We start from the raw sequence: 21,144 nt of genomic DNA, 5'->3' as shown, positions 1-21,144 counted from the left end.
TTTCAACACTTCTGCAGCATAAAAGGATGACAGAGAAGACACAGTTTATCTACACTATGCCCTGGATGACTGAGTACCAGCTATAGGTTCATCTCACCTTGTGGGAGTTCTTAACGACACAGGGAAAACGGTTCTCTTTCTGCTTCCAATACTCCTGTTGTGCTCAATGGGTGCACTTGGACATGGACCATTGCAGGTAATACCTTTTACTACATAAATAGCTGTGATAAGCTGTTTCACGTGTGCCCTGTTTTCCCCACTGACCACAATGGCTGCAGGAATAAAGCAGTTTCCTCCCTGAGAGTGTGCACTGGCACCCTAAGAGGGGTTTTATGCAGAAACAGCAAGGTTTATCTGTCTTAGAAACCCAGTTTGAGACCAAACAAACACTATCGATCTCCTTTGCCTCCTTACAGGCTCTCCAAAGGGCAAGGGGATGGAGAGGAAATCTCTGAAAGGTGACCGAATACATTAAAGGCATTTACCACATGCTGGGATGTCACACAGGTCAGACTTAAAATTTTCATCCAAGGTGAAGCACCAGGGAGCCTCCTTCTGATTCCCCGGATTGCGGCAGTAGGAATGGCCTCCGTTCAGTTCTGGGAAACGGAGGGCGGTGAAGGTGTGCGTGTGGGGGTACTGAGAATTCCACGGCTGGCACTGGCGCCCTGATTTGGTCACACTGACGGTCCCCCGGTAGTCCACACCTGTGCTGTTATAGCACTTGTGATCTGAAAAGCAGAAGAGCAAGGCCCAAACTGTGAGCAAGAAACAGAGGAGACACTGGAACTCCCAGCCAGCGGTTTCTGCAAGGCTAAGGCTCCCTGCTGCTGTGGGGCCACGGGGGCAGTCCCCCCTGCCGGCTGGCCTGGGACATAGGTCCTGCCTCGCAGTTACATTCCTGGGAGGATTTAAAGCTTATGCTTCAGGAATAAAACCAGTCCTCCACATGCATTTTTAATATTGAAAAAAAAAAAAATCAGAACTGGGGCAGGACCTGGAGGCACAGGAATAATTTCCTAGTGAATGCTTCGGGGAAGGTTCACGCCCAACTGCTCTCTCTGTGTCTGCTCGATGTCTTCGGACGTGAATCGTGTGATAAAGAACCCAGTTCCCAGAAAATGTTCATTAGGAGCAGTGAGTTATGGGTTTCTAACAGGAGTTGGGGCCCCTGTGTGCCGATGGGCTGGCTATTCTTTAGTATATGTGCTGCCGAAGCGAGCACGATGGGCTGGCTATTCTTGAGAAGCAAATCCTCTCTCCAGACCACCATGGCACTTACTTGAAAGCACTGTAAAAATTCATTAAGTTGAAGTTAAAATATGGAGGGGTAATGGTAAAATAATAGTAATAATAATAATAATGAAGACACCGCTGTTATTATGGCTAAGCACAGTTCTAAGCATTTTAGATGCATTAACACATTTAACTAATAGAATAACGTAACTATCAAAGGACACCAAAAAATGACCAGTAAGGCTAACTCTAGGTAAATGGGACAGAGGTGAGAAGACAGTGGAGAGAGGGAAGCTCCGTGTGTATATTTTTAAACCTGTGGTATGATACACATATCATGAAACTTACCATTAGGGTCTTTAGAATATTCAAAATATTCTGCAGCCTTCACCACTATCTCATTCCAGAACCCTTGTATCATGTCAAAGGAAACCCTGTACTAAGCAGCCACTCCCCACACCCTCTTCCCCTGGTCCCTGCAACCACTAATCTGCTTTCTGGCTCTATGGATTTGTCTTTTCTGGATATTTCATATAAAAGGAACCATACAATGGCGTCTGGCCTTTTTCACTTACATAATACTTTTCTTAAGTTTCAGCCATGCTGTAGCATGTAACAGGATTTTACTCCTTTTTATGGATGAATAATATTTTATTATGTAGACATACCATAATTTGTTTAACCACTCATCCACTGATGGGCATTTGGGTTGTTTCTACCTTTTAGTGATTGTGAATAGAGCTGCTATCAACATTTGCATAAAAGTTTTTGTTTGAACACCTATTTTTTAAAAATTGTTAATGTTTATTTTTGAGAGAGAGACAGAGTACAAGTGGGGGAGGGACTGAGGGAGGGAGACACAGAATCTGAAGCAGGTTCCAGGCTCTGAGCTGTCAGCACAGAGCTCAGTGTGGGGCTCAAACTCACGAACCGTGAGATCGTGACCTGAGCTGAAGTCGGATGCTTAACTGACTGAGCCACCCAGGTGCCCCTGAACACCTATTTTAAATTCTCTGAGTGTAAACCCAGGAGTGGCATTGCTGGGTCATATGGTAATTCTATTTGAGTCACTGAGAAATCAACAAATATATTTAAACATTTATTATTGGGGTGCCTGGGTGGCTCAGTAGGTTGAATTTCCAACTTTGGCTCAGGTCATGATCTCCTGGTTCGTGAGTTTGAGCCTCACATCGGGCTCGCTGCTGTCAGTGCAGGACCCACCTCAGATCCTCAGTCCCTCACTCTGTCCCGCTCCCTCTGTCCCACTCCTGCTTGTGCTCTCTTTCTCAAAAATAAATATTAAAAAATATAAAAATAAAAAGGTATTCTCTTCATGAAGCTTCTTGAGGATAGTTACTACATCTAACCTACCACAAATGCTCGGCCCCCACATAGTAATTAACCCATTGTAAGGTAATCTGAGTACCAATACGAATCATGACTACAGATCAAGATCCAGTTTTCACTCTGCCATGGGGTCGCTGGCCCCCAGGCAACACAGAAGATCAGGAGTCACCTACTTTTATTTATGGGATCCGCCATGGGGATTCCAATCCGGATGCAGTTTGCAGCTTCGGGGCTTTCCGGCTGGGGGAGATCTTCACAGTTTGGCAGTTTCAGCCTCATCAGGATCATGGGATTTGATCTTGCAAAAATGTACTCTGTTTGACAGAGGACGTTCTCCAAGATTTCACATTCATCGCGACACAAGTCCCGGGGCTTAGGGATGGAGGAGGTTTCGTCGCAGTATGGGAAGGCATAGTGGCACAGGGAAGGAATGGCAAATTGAGAGCACTTATCAGATAAGTGGCTGGAGGTGCCAATCATGGTGAAGGCAGCTGGAAAACAAACACAGTTATTAACTCCCAGGGGCCAGGGTTTATCTTCTTCGGTTATCTAGTCAACAGATATCAGATAATAAACACACACTCGAAGGAATCTGCTGGGCTCAAAGAGACAAGGCCAAGAAGAGATTCAGTTCAGATGTCCAAGCAGCTTACTTTCACTGGCTTGAAAAAAATCATTTTGACTACAAAGTTAAAAAAACAGGATTAAGTTACATATGTACCATTTCCCAATAAAAAGAATTAATTAGGTTAAAGCACAATATATTTTTCATTTTTACTACAAAGCAAAGAACTTTGTGTTTCATCCGGTACGTTTTATTAGTTTTGTGCAGCTTCTAAAACATTTGACAGCTGCAGGGCAGAACGTGCTTTATGCGGCGGCTGAGGCTGATCACAGGGTTTAGTTCCGTGTCTTGCCTCTGAACTGGAGGACTTTGGGGAACTTGTCTAATTTCTTTGTGGCTTGAATACTTTCTATTCCATCTTCTGAAAATGAGGCAATTCTCTTGGAAGTTCTCAAATAAAAGCACAACTCAGTGGTTGCAGCGTGTGTATTAGTGGTCACTTAGCCTAACCTCTTACCCAGTATGGCATCCATTTTTAAAAAAAAGAGCACTAGCGTCCCTTTGCAAACCTCCATTGACAAGAGCTTCTACTTGCCAAGGCAGCCCCCGAAGTGGCTGGTACACTGTTTCCCAAAGCATGTTCCTTAGAACATTAATTCTATAGAATATTAATAGTGTTTGAGAAATGAAGGTTCCCTAGCCAACCAAACAAGTTTTGGAAGTGCTGGGTTAAACGAAATTAAATGGCTTAATAAATAAATAATATTTTAATAAATAAATAAATAAATAAATCATATTTCCCAGCAAGCAGATGTCTACCGAAAATGTCTCGAGGGGATTATTATTATTATTATCTTTTAACATTTATTTAATTGAGAGAGAGAGAGAGAGAGAGCGTGAGGAGGGGAGGGGCAGGGAGAGAGGAGACACAGAAACGGAAGCAGGCTCCAGGCTCTGAGCTGTCAGCACAGACCCCAGTGCGGGACTCAAACACACAGACTCCAAGATCATGACCTGAACCAAAGTCCGCCGCTTAACCGACTGAGCCACCCAGGCGCCCCAAGAGGGGATTATTAAAAATGGGTGGTGAAACATTTACACTGGAACTCCCATTTATTTTTGTGAATACTTGGTACAGAATATGTTAAAATATTCTTATGTTAGGTTAAAATGTGCCTTCAACAGCCCCTCCCCATCAGCCCTGCTTCTGCTTTCTGGAATTTCACAGAGTCCTTCCTCCTGAAGGCCTGAGGTCTTCAGCAAGTGGCAACTACAGCTTTCTATAGTTGCTTTTGCAGGTTAAATATCTCCCCTGGACCCCTCTTGGTCCCTTCAATTTCCTCACAGGACATAGTTTCTAGACTTTTTGCTGTTCTGTGTGCCTGCCTCAGGTTTGTTCTTGCCTCATAAATCCTAAGGTTGCCAGATAAATAAACTACAAGGCACTTAGTTACATTTGAATTTCAGATAAATATTTGGAACATACTTATACTAAAAAAGTATCCATTGTTTACCTAAAATTAAAATGTAACTGGGTGTCCTGAATTTTTATTTGCTAACGCTGGCAACTTACTAGATCCTGATTAGGCAATTTTGATGGCTTGCAAGGGTAGGTGGCACAGAGGCATCACTACACTAATGCAGGAGTTCAAAGCCACTAGAACCATCAGAACCAGGTGTGCAAGATTGTACAAGGTGGTCTATACCACTTCACTCATGCGTGCTAGGAAGTGCGTCGCTATTAGAGTAAAAAGATACTTTCAATTCAGAGAAATGAAGGGTAAAATATAGAAGGGCTAGAGCAGGAAGAGACATATGATCATCTTGTCTTATCACTCACTTCACAGATGAAGAGACTTTCATGGAGAAGAAGAGATTTCCCCAAAGTCACAGTAATAGCATCCAGAATTCTAGACTCTAAAGTGATTTAGCGTTTACAGGACTTTCAGTCTACACGATGATGTTTCCAAACAGTAAGCTCTTGAGGGCAGAGATGTAACCTGGCTTATTCACACTATCGTGTCTCCATTGTCCAGCCCAGATCCTGATGTACCAAAAACACTAATAATATTTATGGAGTGTTGGAATAAATGCAAGAGTTTTCAGAGCATCTTTTTCCTCTAAGAGCAATAACCTTCAATGAAGTATCCTAATGCACATTCCAGAGCACAGGGATTGTATCTCAGCCTTCTTTGTCGTCCTGCTCCTAAGCCCTATGCTTCTAACCCCCAACCCCTCACGCTGTATCCTTTGTCAAGAGAAGAGCTCAAGAAAACTTTTGGTGAGAGAAATAGTTATACAAGGTATCAATATAATGTCACTGGCTTTACCTACCTGTGATCTGATTTTCTATCTCCCCTTGCATGTGCAAAGACTCCATATAGACAGTGCGGTTGCCAATAAATCTTGCACATGCAATCCCTCTGTATGGCTGACAGAATCCATCTTCTTCATACTCATCTCTAAAAACAGAGCACAGACATTAGCTGGTGCACTACATTCACATTCACTTGGCTCTGACTGTGCGATGCCCTAAATAGTCGCTAGGGGGAGACGCTGAGCCCTTTATCCCAAAGACTGGGCCGAGGAGTCAGGCTCGTCGTCCTCAGTTCCATTCATCACTTAAAACATCTGCTGGTCACGTTGGTCAAGTTTCCTTCAACCCCCAGAAAATCAGTCTAAGCACAAAAATCGTCCTTAAATATGGGAGAAAGCACTTTTATTTTCGCAGCTGGTGGTGGGCTGGAAGATGATGTAGTTATAAAAGTAAAGAGGAAATGAGTTGGAAATCTGGGCACATGTTCTACAGTTTTTTGTTTTTTAAGCACAGATTATTTCTGCTTCATTTGCTACAAAGGCGTGGGCGCATTATCCACAAGACCCACTCCAACTGATGTGTCAATTAGGAGGCTCCGTGGGGTGAGAAGCTGGGTGCAGCCGGAGAGAAACCAGAGACCAGTCCAGTTATGTGGCTCCTCACTGCCCAAGACCATTATCTCTGCCCTGCAGAGAGAGGTCCAGGCAAACCCTGGAGTTCACGGTTTAAACGAGTCACTACATCTCAGGAAATCTACAGAAAATGGCAATGGAAATCTTGCTTTCATGGTCCCTGAAAATTTTTAAAACTATCTTTAAAATTTTTTTTAAATTTATTTTGTTTATTTATTTATTTTGAGATGGGGGGGGAAGGGCAGAGAGAGGGAATCCTAAGCAGGCTCCACACCCACAATGCAGAGCTCAATGTGGGGCTTGAACACACAAACTGCAAGATCATGACCTGAGCCTAAACCAAGAGTCAGATGCTTACCTAACTGGGCCAGCCAGGTGCCGCCCAATCTTAAAAAATTTTGTTGTCTCAAAATTATAATAATAAAAAAGTAGGGGCAGCAGATTTTATTCTGGAGACAGAGGGTAATGTGGTCAGTGACAGTCCCAGATAATGTGCTTAGTGACAGAGTGGCAAATGGCTGGAGATCTAAGGCTAGAAAGTAGGACCCAAGATGGCAGATTCAGCTTGAAAGGATAGAGGCCATACTATCCTACAAGGGCCTATGATAAACACAGGACACCAGAGTACAGAATAGCCAGGTGCTTCTCAAAAGCAGACCACAGCCAGACAAAAGTCCACCCGCCACGCTTCTGGGCTGACTTCCACCCTGGCTGCTCCTCTTCTGTTAACCTGGCTGGAATCAATACACTGTCTGAATAAAAATATTTTTCCTCTTTGGTTTCTTCCAAGTTAAAGTGCTGTAGACCGAAGTCAGAAGAATGAAATTGTCTTCCTGGGCTTAACACTTGCATGTCTTCAGACAACCTCTCTAAGTCCTCTGAGCTACAGTCTTCTTATCTATAGGACAAAGATAGTACTTGACCTCTACCCTAGAAGTGAAAGTCATGAGGATCCTACCAAATGTAAAAGCTTTTGAAAAGTGCTATTCAGAGGTCACGCATGCTTATTATTGACGTACTTATGATTACCAAAGAAGACAGTTACTTAAAGGGCAGTATTTACTAGCCGCCTCTGTTGTAAAATCGGCTGGAGTCAGTCTTGTGGCACTAGACTTCACCATTTGGGGGTTCGGTGTGGGAGTCTGAAAGCCCACTAAAACAGGGAACCAGGTGAAAAAAATCTGATAGAGCTGATCATTAAAAGACCAGTTTCCAGTGGCTCCCTACTCCCTATTCACTCTAACAGTCATTTTGAAAGTGGAGATGGGGGAAGTATCTTCATTTTAATTCTCAAGCCAGTCTGTATTGCAAAGCTCTTAAAAACTTAACCTGCGAGTACACATACAAATGAATATATCATATACCTGACATGAAGACATTGAAATTTTAATGTTGCAAAATCCTGCAAGCGCTCCACATGTTTACTTTCATAAATCCTAGAGTAATGTTGAAGCCTTTTTGGCTTAAATTTTACTCGGGTTGTAAAATTAACCCCACTTTTATTGGGTAACTAATACCATAAACCTTTGGGGAGAAAGAAGTTTCTCGATGACCTAGCCTTGGATCTTGGAAACCAAAGTACTGAGACCAGAATGCACTTCCACACCACCCCCTGCTATTACAGATTACGCTTTTCCATCCCTAGGCATTAGCAGAGCCCTGGACTTTTAAGGTGTCGTTATGAGAACACTTCGTTCCCCCCCCATGTTAAACTCTCAGGGCCTCAATTTATATCTCTTGGGAGGACAAAACCCTGGAATTACCCCCAGATATAAATCCTCAACCTACTGGGAGTTCCCATATTTTATGTGTGAAGCTTAGGCTAAACTTCTTACCACCTTTCCAGTTCAAGACTCTAAAAAGACTCTTTGAATACTTTTTTTTTTTCATAATAAAATGGAATGCAATTCCTTGGCTGCATATTTCTTATCAAGCGCTTAGAGCTGCAGGTGTAGTGAAGTTCTGACTGTGCCCGGAACTCCCACTATTCTGACCAGTCTCTTAGAAACAGATATAAAATGTAAAACAAAACAAACAAACAACAAAACCCCAGTATGTAATGTCATATGCTAGGGAGTAGATCTCAGCCCTGGCTGCTCTGAATAATCTCCTCTGAAAGCTTTCAATAATACCAATGTCTGCACCCCGCCTCAGACCTATTAGATCAGACTCTCTGGAGATGCAGTGTAGTACGCATGCTTTTTAAAAAGCTCTCAGTGATTTGAATGTGGTTGAGAACCACAGCACTAGAAAAACAAACCTCTATTAAGTGTCTGCCACTCTTTGTGCTGGGTACTATGCTAAGTGCTTTCTTCTAAGTAGCCCCTTATGTGGTACCGTTATCCTTATTTTACAGAGGGAGAGATGCAGGTTCACAGGAATAATTGGCTCAAATTGACAAAGCCAGTTATTGGTGGAGCTAGGATTTAGGCTTAAGGAGCAAGCTTAAGCCATTACACCATGTTGTTAGATCTAGAATGATGCTCTGCCTTTCACTGCTACTTTTACTTAGATCAGCCTATTTATAAATGAGAGACTTTAAAATGAGCCTTTATTCTGTACCAGGAACTGTTAAGTTCCACTTGCATATAGAATTGATATTAAGTCACTTAATCCTGACAATGATCTTATAAAGAAATTGAAGGTGTGATCATTCCCATTTCACAGATGAGAAAACTGAGGGTCAGAAAGAATGAAGAACTCATCTAAATTTACACAGCAAGCAGAAGAGCTAGATTTGCCCCAAATTAGTGCTTGTAACCATAGTATACAGCCTTCCTCCAAATGGTTTGATTATGAAAGTTTTTGCACTGTTTACAGGGGCTTTCTGTCGTGAAGATGTTTTGGTGTCTGCTAGGTGGCTTTGAACATAAAATCACATTCACCTCTCATGCATTCCAAAGAGGGGACCAATGCTCCTCCAACATCCATCAGCTCTCTGCTTTTCATCAGCTCTATGCTTTTCTCCAGCTCACACTTCTTTCATCACTTATGTCCTTTGTGCTTAGCAAATGAAAAACACGGAGCACAAGGCAGCAAAAGTGCAAGGGCACTTGCAGTGAGTGTGCCTGAGGCTGTGGTCTTTCTACGGCGAAGAGTGCATTGTGACAAGGAAAATGAGATTCTGCACATTTATCACAATGGCTGGTACCAATATGTACTGCCTACCTCAACATGAGGTCAAGATGCAGGGGTGCTTTGTGATGGGGATGCATGTTTCTTATAAAGGTAATTTAGTTACCACGTTGCCAACCCCTATAAGCTTCTAATTCACCATCATGTGACAGAGAAGAGCTGACCCAGTTTGCCTTCCACCTCCAGGGTCTCCCCAAGGGGCTGATGAGGGATGGTCATACAGGGCTAAGAGTGACCATGACCAACATGGCAGCAGTAGGGGTATCCACCCAGGACCCACTGGACACCCAAGAAAGGGAAATGCTGTCGCTGCACGTCATAGCCCAAGGGTGCTTTACAGCTTTACCAATGCCTGGGTCAATTTCTCAGGCCAGTGACTAACCCAGAAAGCTCTAAAGATGGACAAAGCACGTTGTATGATATGGGGCATGTGGAGACTATCTGTAGTTTGGGGAGCAGAGAGAAGGAAAGGGGGAGAGAGGATGGGTGGGTAGATGGGGTTGGGGGAGAAGATGCAGAATACCCCAAGCTGATGCCCAAATGGAGTTGTGCCAGTTTTGGACCATGAGAGACCCATGACCGCTCTTCTGAGGGCTTCCAGGGAGGACAGTCTTTTCGGGCTCTCCAAAGGCTGCCTCAATTTAAGGGACACAAGGGGACAAACTCAGTGGTTGTCCTACACTTATGATTTAAAGAGAAATCCTGAAATGGCTGGAAAACCTGACAAAATTCAAATGAATTCTGTACATGAGTTTGTATTGTACCAACAATAATTTGTTACTTTTGATGATCACACCGTGTTTATGTAAGACATTAACCATTAGGGGGAATGAGATGAAGGACATACGGAAACTCTCTATACTATTTTTGTAACTTTTCTTAAATATAAAAAGATTCCAAAATAAAAAGTAAAAAAAAAAAAATCTTACAGGATGGGGGAGGGGTGGGAATCTTATTGTGTGTAGACAGAACTGGAGATGTGGCGGGGTGAGGAGGTTAGGAAGGCCATCGATGGGCTCTTTTAATCTTTATATTAACCTTCTATCACTCCCTCTGGGTCTATCCCAGGGTGGCTGAATTCCCATCACTAACAATTCACGGACTTGCCTGAGGCTTGGCCTACTTCTTTTTTTTTTTTTTTTTTTTATTTTTTTTTAATTTTTTTTTTTTTTTTAATTTATTTCTAGGAGAGAGAGAGAGAGACAGCGTGAGCAGGGGAGGGTCAGAGAGAGAGGGAGTCACAGACTGAAACAGGCTCCAGGCTCCGAGCTGGCAGTCAGCACAGAGCCCGACGCGGGGCCCGAACCCACGAACCGTGAGATCATGACCCAAGCGAAAGTCGGACGCTTAACGGACTAAGCCACCCAGGCGCCCCGAGGCTTGGCCTACTTCTAAATTCCACCCCTTCCAGGAGCAATGACCTATTTGGTCAGGAAAGGCCTTGGTGTAGATGGGTTTCTGCTAGCTGTTGCAGGCACTTCCCGCAGCCTAGCAAGGAAGGCTGGGACAACCGATGGGAGGTCCGTGTGTGGAAGACGAAGGCAATCTTTTCCGACGTTACACTGAGTTCTGGGCCCAGCCTCATGCCAGCATGACAGAGATGACAGGCTGGGGCTGAGTGTGTGGGACTCATCACGAGAGGGCATCTCTGTCCTCTGGTTCATTATTCACGTTGCCACAAAGTGATCTTTTTAAACACAGACCCCCTCAGGTCACTGCCTGCAGCATACGAGGCCCCTCCCGATCTAGCTCCTCCCCATTTTTTCAGTCTTGCTCCTGCTAGTCAAGCCTGTGAACCTGACGATGCTCGCCACGTGAATGACTTTGCTAGTCTCAAAACAGGGAGGGCAACTTGCTATTCCTCTGGCTTGGCTTATTCTCTTCCTGAGGCCTGGGATACCTTCTAGCTTCTTTTCATCATGTGAATGCCTTCTTGTCTTCAAGATCCAGATGCTAAATCCCCCTGTGAAGTTAGTCACTGACCCCCTCCCCCCCACCTTCCCAGCCAGTGTCTCTATCATTCCCCTCCCACCGCTGACTCCATGTTATGTCTGTCTGTTAAGTGCCCGCGGCCCTAAGGCAAGGACCATGTCTGATTCAGCCCCTCTCTTCGAGACCCCTGGCATAGCACACGACTCAGGAAACACTTGCTGAGTGGGGGAAAGGATGCTGACGAGACCTGTCCTCCTCCAGATCTTCAGAAGTAGCACAGAAGGCCTACAGCCTGACCAGCAACCACTGAAGCAGATGTAACAGATGTGGGGCCGACCCAGCCTAGCCCACTGACACGCCAGGAGCACCCTCCAACCTGGGAGCCACTTTCCTCCTTATCAGACTTTACACTGGAGCATGGGCAGGCCTAACAGACTTATTGATGAATCAGGCCCTAAAAAGTTCCCTTTTGGGGTAGTAAGACCAGGTGAAATGCATGCTTCTCCTTAGTGGGAAGACAATGGATGTAAAGGTATTGTGCTAACTATAAAATCTTACTCGGGGCTCCTGGGTGGCTCAGTTGGTTAAGCATCCAACTCTGGATTTCAGCTCAGGTCACGATCTCATGGTCTATGAGTTGCACTAACAGTGCAGACCCTGCTTGGGATTCTCCGTCTTCCCCTCTCCCTGCCCCTTCCCTGTTCATGCTCCCTCTTTCTCAAAATAAATAAACTTAAAAAAAGATCTTGTCAGGGCGCCTGTGTGGCTCAGTCGGTTAAGCGTCTGACTTCAACTCAGGTCAGATCTCACGGTTCGTGGGTTCGAGCCCCACATTGGGCTCTGTGCTGACAGCTCAGAGCCTGGAGCCTGTTTCGTATTCTGTGTCTCCCTCTCTCTCTGCCCCTCCTCCACTCATGCTCTGTCTCTGTCTCAAAAATAAATAAACTATAAAAAAAATTTAAAAAAAAAGATCTTGTCTTAAAGTAAGCAGGTATTCAAATAAATACCAGTATACAAATGTTCACAGCAGCACAATTCATAATAGCGCAAAAGTGGAAATGACCCCAAATGCTCACCAGCAGGTGAAGGGATAGACAAAATGTGAGTAGATACATGCAACAAAATATCATTCAGCTATGAAAAAAGGAATGAAGAACTGAAACATGCTATAATGTGGAAGAATCCTGAAAGCATTATGTTAAGTGTGGCATGAAAGTCTACATATTTTACAATCCCATTTATATGAACTGTCCAGAAAAGATAAATTCATACAGACAGAAAGTAGAACGGTGGCTCCCAGGTGGGGAGGGAGAAATAGGGAGTAACTACTCAATAGGTATGGAGTTTTATTTTGCTATGAGGAAAATATATATTTTTTAATTTGGGAGAAAGAGAGAGAGAGGAAATGAGATGGGGAGAGGGACAAAGTGGGTGAGAGAGTGACAGGGAACGAGTGGAGGAGACGGACAGAGGGTGAGAGAGAGAGAGAGAGAGAGAGAGAGAGAGAATCTCAAGCAGGCTCCACACTCACTTCAGAGCCCAATGCAGGGCTCTATCCCATGACCCTGGGATCATGACCTGAGCCGAATTCAAGAGTCTGTGGCTCAACCGACTGAGCCACCCAGGCACTCAGATAAGATGAAAATATTTTGATACTAGATAAGAGGTAGTAGTTACACAACATCATGAAAGCGCTAATGAAGGTGCCAATGGCTCACTTTAAAATGATTAATTTTAGGGGTGTCTGGGTGGCTCAGTCAGTTGAGTGTCTGACTTTGGCTCAGGTCATGATCCCGAGGTTCATGGGTTCAAGTCTTGTGTTGGGCTCTGTGCTGACAGCTCAGAGCCTGGAGCCTGCTTTGGATTCTGTCTCATCTCTCTCTCTCTGCCCCTCCCCCGTGTGTGCTCTGTCTCTCTGTCTCTGTCTCTCTCAAAAATAAACAAACATTTTAAAAAGGTTAATTTTAATGCTATGTGAACTTCACCTCAATTAAAAAATTATTTATATATACCCAAGGGACAAGGTTGAGGGGGCCTTGGGAGCAGGCCAATGGTTGGAATTTCAAGCTTCAGTTCTGGGGAGAAGTTTTGTAGACGGCTTTGTGGGTCGCTTCCAAGCAGACCAACGTGCTGGAAGCACTGGCAGTTTACACAGCATCAGCAGGTGTCTTTGTTCTGATTCTCGTGGCTCTTCGACTGGAATCCAAGAGGGTGGCCTGCAAGCCCACAGCCTCATGTATACAGATTGCAGTAAATGAAATAATCCACCACTTTGGCATATACCCCACTCGGTCCCTCTGAAGAGCTCCAGTTTGAGCCACGAAGAGGAAATCACATCAAGCTGCCTGCCCTCAAAGCTCTGAAGTTTAGTTTGAAGAAAAGCTATCACACAGCTCCAAGTAGTCCTGGGTGTATTATAGTATCCCTAGGGATGCTCCAGTGAAGAATTTAGCAAAGTGTGCATTATTTTCTCTCATTTGGTACTAATTTCTTTGTTTTCCCTCTATCTATCTCATATCAAAATATTTTCATCATTGCAAAAATAAATCTCCATACTCATTTAATAGTTACTCCCTATTTCCCCCTCTCTCTAGCTCTGGGTAGCCATCAATCTGTTTTCTGTCTCCATGAAATTATCTATTCTGGAGAAGCAAAAATAACTTACCAGTGCCTTCCCAAAAGACCAGCAAGACCACAGGTAGTTGGAAAGTATCCCTTATAAAATTTGTAAATTAGGGCACTTAGTAGCTGCTCAGTTAAAGCATATGGCAGATCCACACATATTGTGCTCCCCAGGGACAGCACTAGTAACCTTGGGTCTGGGTGCTTAGCTTTCCATCTCAGAAATAGGGCACTCCCTTGGGGGGTACAGTCACATCTCTTAAAGGTGAAAATCCACTGTCATTTATTTAAAAGGGGGAATACAGGAAAAAATTAAGAATCCAAATAAAGAATGCAAAATGATTCCAATATGGATAAATGATCAGAGACTTTAAGGACAAATTAGAATCTGATGTGGTCTAAAAAGTACCACCTCTTCAAAAATACTTCCTTCTGTTTCCTGAGAAGCCTGGGCCATGAAGCGTCCTTGGTTAAGTAACTGCAAACCAAGCGGAAGGAAAATAATTTAAATTTTATACGTTATAACTGCCTATCCTGAGAGAAGGGGCATCAAGACAAACACAGGTGGGGGGCGCCTGGGTGGCTTAGTCGGTTAAGCATCCGACTTTCGCTTAGGTCATGATCTCGCAGTTCGTGGGTTCGAGCCCCGCGTCGGGCTCTGTGCTGACTGCCAGCTCAGAGCCTGGAGCCTATTTCAGAATCTGTATCTCCCTCTCTCTCTGACCCTCCCCTGCTCACGCTGTCTCTCTCTCTCTCTCTCTCTCTCCTAGAAATAAATAAAAATATTAAAAAAAAAAAAGACAAACACAGGTGGAGACATGGAAAGAGTTGGTGGGAATGAAGGAGGGAAAGTGAGAGTCTTGGAAGGGGAACCATCTGGAGAGTCAAGTAGACTCTGTCTCAGGCTGGCTATGACCACGATTACAGGTTAAATATGTGATCCCAACTTAACTTAGATACTATGTTCTCTAAAGACCAATCTGTAAGCTGCCATCAAAGAGGGTAGTGTGTTAACACAGTTGACCTTTAAAGTCAGTTTTCAAGTAAACCAGCCAATCCAGGCCTGTCAACCCAGAGAAGACCTCAAACTAGAAGGCTGAGAACTCACCTAACTCTTAACATCCCTTCTTCTCTCTCTGGAACGCCTCTGTGAGCACAAGATATTCTGAGGTGACTTTGTTGGGCATCCTGTGCTGTTTCCCACACCTGGACACCGACAATTGTTGACGTTTATTTCCTCACCAAGAGTCCCTCGCTCTTTCTCACACCACTTTTCGGCTTTAAAAAATTAAAATTTAAAAGTTTTTTTTTTCTTGGCCATGAACCATTAAAACAAACAGATGAATAATGTTCTGTCATAGTTTCCATGGCAGGACATAATAGTTACTTGTGTCCAACTTAGAAATGGGAAGGTATTGGCTTTGCTTCACAGCGATGTTTGGAAACCCAAGGGCTGCATTTCACTTTGGAAAAGGAGCAGAGTTACCCAGGCTTATATCTCACAAATGTAATTTGAGGGAAAATTATGCACGTGATATATTGTATTCCTATTTAAACACCTATTTGAAATGATAGGACTGCCCTGGTACCTATTTTTAAGAATATAAAGATCACTGATAAAAAGAATGAGTGATTTTTGCCCTCTCCTATTTACTGAGGTTACTGTGGTAGGTTAGCCTTGTACCATCTAAGAAGCCCTGGGGTGTTTTCACTTTTCCTCCTGTGAAGGGTCTACTTTGCCCCTAACTTCAGGCTGGAGCTGGGAATGCATAGGTGGGACTTGGAGCCCCGAGTTCAGCCCCTATCCCCATCCCCCAAGTTCGCATTAGAAACTCTTTAGATGTTCTTTGGCAGTTCTCCAAATATCAGGCACTCAAATAACCCCTAAATTTGCCCATTGAGAATAAAAGGAGTTTAGAATAATATGAAATTCACACATACCACTCTGGTCAGTTTCTACCCCAAGTGTTATTAGGATTGCTTTGATTTGTTTTTCACTTCCCTTTTATGCCTTTGGCCATGGATTGAAAAAAGAAGAGTCTGTGGAAAGAGTGGTAAAGAGAATTTAGGGACTTCTTAGAAGGGTTTAATTTCATATTGCTATTCAGAAGTGGGGTGAAACCCAATCCCCAATTCTCGCTTTTCTGTTTCCGCTCAGCTTTGTTTCCCATCTCTTTTGTGGATGGCAGTTATGGAAAACTACCAGCCTCCATAAAAAGCAATGACGGGTTTATTGCCACTCCCAACCCCCAACCCAAAATAAGGCAATACAGAGGTGCCCATGTAGAATCTTACACATTAAAAATATTGTAGTAGAGGCAGAAGTTCTTGTTAAAATAAGGATTGATTTCTGAAGCACCAAACAGGAACATAGTTATTTAGACAAGCCTATAGACTATAAGTCTATAAGCCTGCTAGACTATAAGTCTCTGGAAAAGAACTGTGAAATCCAATGAGTTCTCCGAGAAGGAGTGTGGAATAGGGGTGGACTGGGGGGGAAGGGTACTCATATTTTGGTATTTCAGATACCAACAATATAATCCCTGCTCACTAGGATTCTACCGTCTAGTAGAAGAGAAATTGAAGTGTGATAAATACAGTCTCTGTTCCCCTTTCCTTCCTTCCTCCTGTTCTCTTTCCATTCCTCTTCCTTTTCAACTAACAAGTTCGTTGGAGTGCTGAGTTGAAAACCAAAGAAGGGGCATCCAATGAGGGCTCCACCTTCTTCTGAAGGTGACAGCTTAAAAGACAGATAATTCAACAATTCATGGATTAAATATAATTGCCCCCTGAACAACACAGGGGCTGGGGAGTTGAACCCCGTATGGTTGAAAATCTGTGTATAACTTTGGATTCCCCTAAAACTTAACTACTAATAGCCTACTGTTGATCAGAATCCTCACTGATAACATAGTTAATTAAAACATATTTTATATGTTATACGTATTATAGATTATATTCTTATAATAAAGTAAGCTGGAGAAACATTATTAAGACAATCAGAAGGAAGAGAAAATACATTTATAGTAGTGTACTATATTTATTGAAAATAATATGCCAAGAAGTGGCCCACAGTTCAAACCTGCGTTGTTCAAGGATCAACTGTGGTAGGCTAGCCAAGGTAAATGGAGTCAGAGGCAGAGTACAGCTAAATGGGAATAATGGGATGTGGGAGGCAGGATAAGTCCAAGGGTCAGGTGTTAACCTGTAGAGTCTGGACAAGTAAAGAGGATCATCATTCCATTACCTTCTCTGTGCACTCAAATCTTGGATTGTATCTTGAAAACAAAGGGGCACCACAAGAGATATGATTAGTGACAGTGTGGCAATGGTAGGACTGGAGATCTAAGGCTGCAGATTATGGTCTCAGATGGTGGACTCAGCCTGAAAGGACAGGAATCATAACCTCCCACGAGGACCTGCAATAAACCCAAGACACAGAGTACAGAACATCCAGCTGTTTCAATGGAAAGAGCTGAGCCTGCATCAGAGGTGGCAGAAAATGGTACAAGACTGCTGGCAGAGTTGGTGTGACATGGGACTGTGAACTCAGGGCAGGTGCCATGCCTGTCGCCATCCTTTGGGCTTACCATCTCATGGAGTCATTCAGTTGGAATGGGACTTTGCAGGAGTCTGGTTGACCCTTTCTAAAGTTGAAAGGACCAAGAGTGAGTGGTTGTGTGATTTGACCGAGTTTACCAACTAGTTAGATGTGCAGTGTAATGGAAAGGGCAGGCCTTTGGAGACCCACAAAATGTTGGGTTCAATCCTAACAGCTGCTTTCTAGCTGCAAGTGGCCTTGGGCTAAGTATGAAATCTCTCTGACACATTAAATAAGGTAATGGATATGAAGTACTGGCTTATAGATATTTGCTTATAAAGTATAAGGTCCCTTTCTGTTTTACTTATTCTAGAAATACGTACTGATTTGCTAACTATATACCAGGCAGTGTTCTAGACACTGGAGAGAGGAAAGCAGACAAAAATCCCCACCCATGTCATGTTTACATTGACTTAGATTTCTAGTCGGAAGCTCTTTATCCCATTCCTTTTCGATAATTAAAATCCTTCAGTTCCTTCTCATTGTACCAAAGATTAATGATGTGTAAAATTACGTATGTGTCTGAATTCTGTGGGCACATTGGGGACAGAAGTGAGCATGGCTTATGAAGTCAAAGAGGCCTAGACTTAGGAAAGAGAAGTTTGATTAAACTGTCACTCCTACCTGTACTTTGCCTGCTCCCTAAACTGCCTTTTATCCCGTTACAGTGGATGGGCCCTCTGAGCCCCATTCAAAGTCCCAACCAGCGCCTTGTGTAGGTGGATCTCACCCCCTCTCACCTACTCATGCACATGGTTCCGGCAATTGTTCCTTTTCGCTGTTTATCATCGTTTCTCCCCATCTCTATTGGACCATTCCATGAATACACCAATGTGCTATAATATCACCCTTTTTTAAAGCAAATTCTTTTTAGACTGTGTCCTGTTCAGCTACTTCCACATTTTTCTGCTCCCTTTTATAATAATATTTCTCTCAAAGGAGATGCCTCCACCTCTTTTCCCCAGTTCTTCCATTTGCTCCTGGATCTACCCTTTGCCTTGCCATTCTACTGAAAGAGCTCCTGTCAAGGTCAACAATCTCCATGTTACTAATATCCAATAGTAAACTTCCAGTCTCTATCTTTATTAACCTAGCAGCAGCATTGACACAGCTTATCACTCCTTGAAACACTTTCCTTCACTTGGCTTTCCAGGACAAGGTTCTCTCTTGGTTTTCCTCTTCTCTGGCTGTGCCTTCTTAGTCTCCTTTGCTAGCTCAAGATTCCATTCAGCTGAGAACCCTAGGCTCAGTGTTGAAACCTTTTCCTTCTACTGTCACTACCTACCTGATCTTCCCATCTCCCACCTTTAAATGACCATTTCTGTGCTGATGATCCCCAAATTAATATCTCTAGCTAAGAATACTCTCTGAACTTCAGCCTCCATATCTCCACCTGGGTATCTAAAAGAGATTCAAACTCTGCATGTCTAAAATTGGACTCTTTATTTTCCTCAAAGACCATTCTTGAGTTCTTCCTCCATCCCAGTAAATAATAATTCCTTCCTTCCAATTGGTCACAGCAAAAACTTTTGAGTCCTCCTTGACTCTACACTTTCTCTCGTAACCCTATCCAGACCATCAGCTCATGTTTTCACCTCCTTCAAGATTTATCCCAAATTCACCTTTACTGCTACTCTGGTTCAGGCCACCATGACATCCACACGATCTTTCCTAACAGCCTCACAAACTAGCCTTTCCACTTACATTCTTGGCTGGCCTTCACAGTCTATTCTCAACACGGCAGGTGGAAGGAATTCTTGTAGGATACAAGCCAGTTCATTTACTTCCTCTGCTTAAACTCCTCCAATGTCTTTCCTTCTCACACTAAGTAAAAATTGGAGCCATTACAACATCCTTACATAGTCTTCTGTTACCCCCACCATTCCTCTGACCTCATACCTATCACTTTCCCCCTTGCTCTTACCTGATTATTACCCACTGCACTTAGTAGTATCAGATATATACTGTACGGATAAATTTTGTTTATTGTTTATATATAAACTTCATGAGGATAGGAACTTTTGTTGGTTACTGGTATGTCCCCACTGTGCCTAGAAAGTGTCCAGTTGTTGACAAATTATAAAAAAAATGTTTAATGAGTGAATTAAACCTCCCTCACTTTAAATTTTAACTTCTGGGTGGTAGCTGCAAAGAGGGAGCCTAGGTTCATCTAGCAACATGAAATTTACAGTCAGTTTTTCCACTTTCGCAGCCTGGCCACTCAACCACCCCATGAATTTAGTTCTGCTGAATGGAAGGAACAGAGAAGACAAGAAGAAGAAAAGTGGCGATCTTTCACAGTAGCAACATTCTAACTTGAAAATGAAATGGCTTCCAAAGCACTACTTGAATTTGAGCCCCCTCCTCCCTCCTGGCTCAGGTGCCCCCCCACTCCTCAGCTGACTCACCACCACTGTCCCCTGAATGAGAGGGCAGCCTCCAGTTTTCTACTCTTCCCATCCACCCTCTACGAGGTTGCCAAAGGGCCACGTAAAATGGAAATCTGTGTCATCTCTGCAGCTGACACTCTCCATAAACCATACTGCCATTCTCAGGTACACAATAGATACTGGTCACTTCAATGAATATAGGATGGGAAGGTCATAAACAAAGTTCTTAGCTAGTCTAGTTTTCAAGTTACAATGCTCCCCCCACCCCCCGCTTTCTTCTTTATTTCTCCCACGTGCCTCACAAGTTATCAAGATCTTTCTCAGTGTTCAATGATATTCTCAGCTTTGAGGTAGATTTAAAAAAATAACCTCTTGCCCCAAACCTTAGGACTCACTCCAAATTTCTTGTTGTTTCAACTACGAGGAATACTTATAAAGCTAATAAAAATATATATGAGAATATGTGTACTACAATTTAGTGGAAAAGACAAAACACATCTGCACAGATAATGCTGCTGTATAAAATGGTTATATGTACAAAGACAAGGAAGGAATTTAGATGGAAAGAGTAGATCTTGATTTTATCGGACCACATTTCCTCCAAACTGTCCCAATGCTTAATAACAATACAGCAGCTAGATTAACATATTGAGAAAACAAGCTTGAGGAAAAGTGCTCACTTGGGTTGTGCACTGCCTAGAGTCAGCAGAAAGGAGAGAATTTTTAAAGCAGTAGTTGGAGATGGTTTTCTGGAGGAGAGGAAGAAAATGGAAAAGGTAAGGGAGATATTTAAAGCCCGACAGAAAGACAGAAAGATAGAAGATGAACAAAAAAGATCCCTCCTGGCAGTCTGGCTTGGTACAAGGCCTCTCTATCCAGCAAGGACTGTTCCCACCTCCTAGATATTGACAGGAAAAATGCTGGCAAAGTAAAGTTTCAAGTTTCTCTAGGGCATTACCTAACAGGCAGGATGTTGGGACTGATTTTGGCATTGCTGAGTGGAAAAGTCACTGGGCTGGAAATCAGAAGGCTGGGGTCCTCGGTCCTGATTTGTCTGCCAACAAACTTTCTTTCCATATAACCTTGGATAGGTCACTTACCCTCTTTTGTCTTCAGTTACTCCATTTGTGTAATATACAAGTTGAACTATATGATATGTTCTTTCCAATTCTAACCTTTTATGGTTACTCTAGTTTAAGCTTTCATCGTGTCCCACCAAGATGGTTGAAGTCTCCTATCTAGTGTTGCTACCTCCATTATTGACCCTGTAGACTGAAATTTCATGCTGCCACAGAATGAGCTATCTAACAGATAGATCAGATAACCTCTTCCTTACAACTGCGTGACTCTCCACTGCATAAAGCCCA

General features: G+C 43.3%; 1 protein-coding gene across 1 annotated transcript in view; it reads right to left on the bottom strand.

Annotated features, from left to right (window-relative positions):
- The window catches only part of ROR1 (receptor tyrosine kinase like orphan receptor 1), a 262,889-nt gene that overhangs the window by 33,172 nt on the left and 208,573 nt on the right, over window positions 1-21,144 (bottom strand). Inside the window, 3 exon segments of the mRNA XM_039233468.1 lie at window positions 486-731; window positions 2,757-3,074; window positions 5,483-5,610. Coding sequence (XP_039089399.1) covers window positions 486-731; window positions 2,757-3,074; window positions 5,483-5,610 — 692 coding nt within the window.

Source organism: Hyaena hyaena, unplaced genomic scaffold (assembly GCF_003009895.1).
Source record: "Hyaena hyaena isolate Hyena2069 unplaced genomic scaffold, ASM300989v1 scaffold_75, whole genome shotgun sequence".
NCBI classification, from domain to species: Eukaryota; Metazoa; Chordata; class Mammalia; order Carnivora; family Hyaenidae; genus Hyaena; species Hyaena hyaena.
This window is presented reverse-complemented; position numbering and strand designations above follow the sequence as displayed.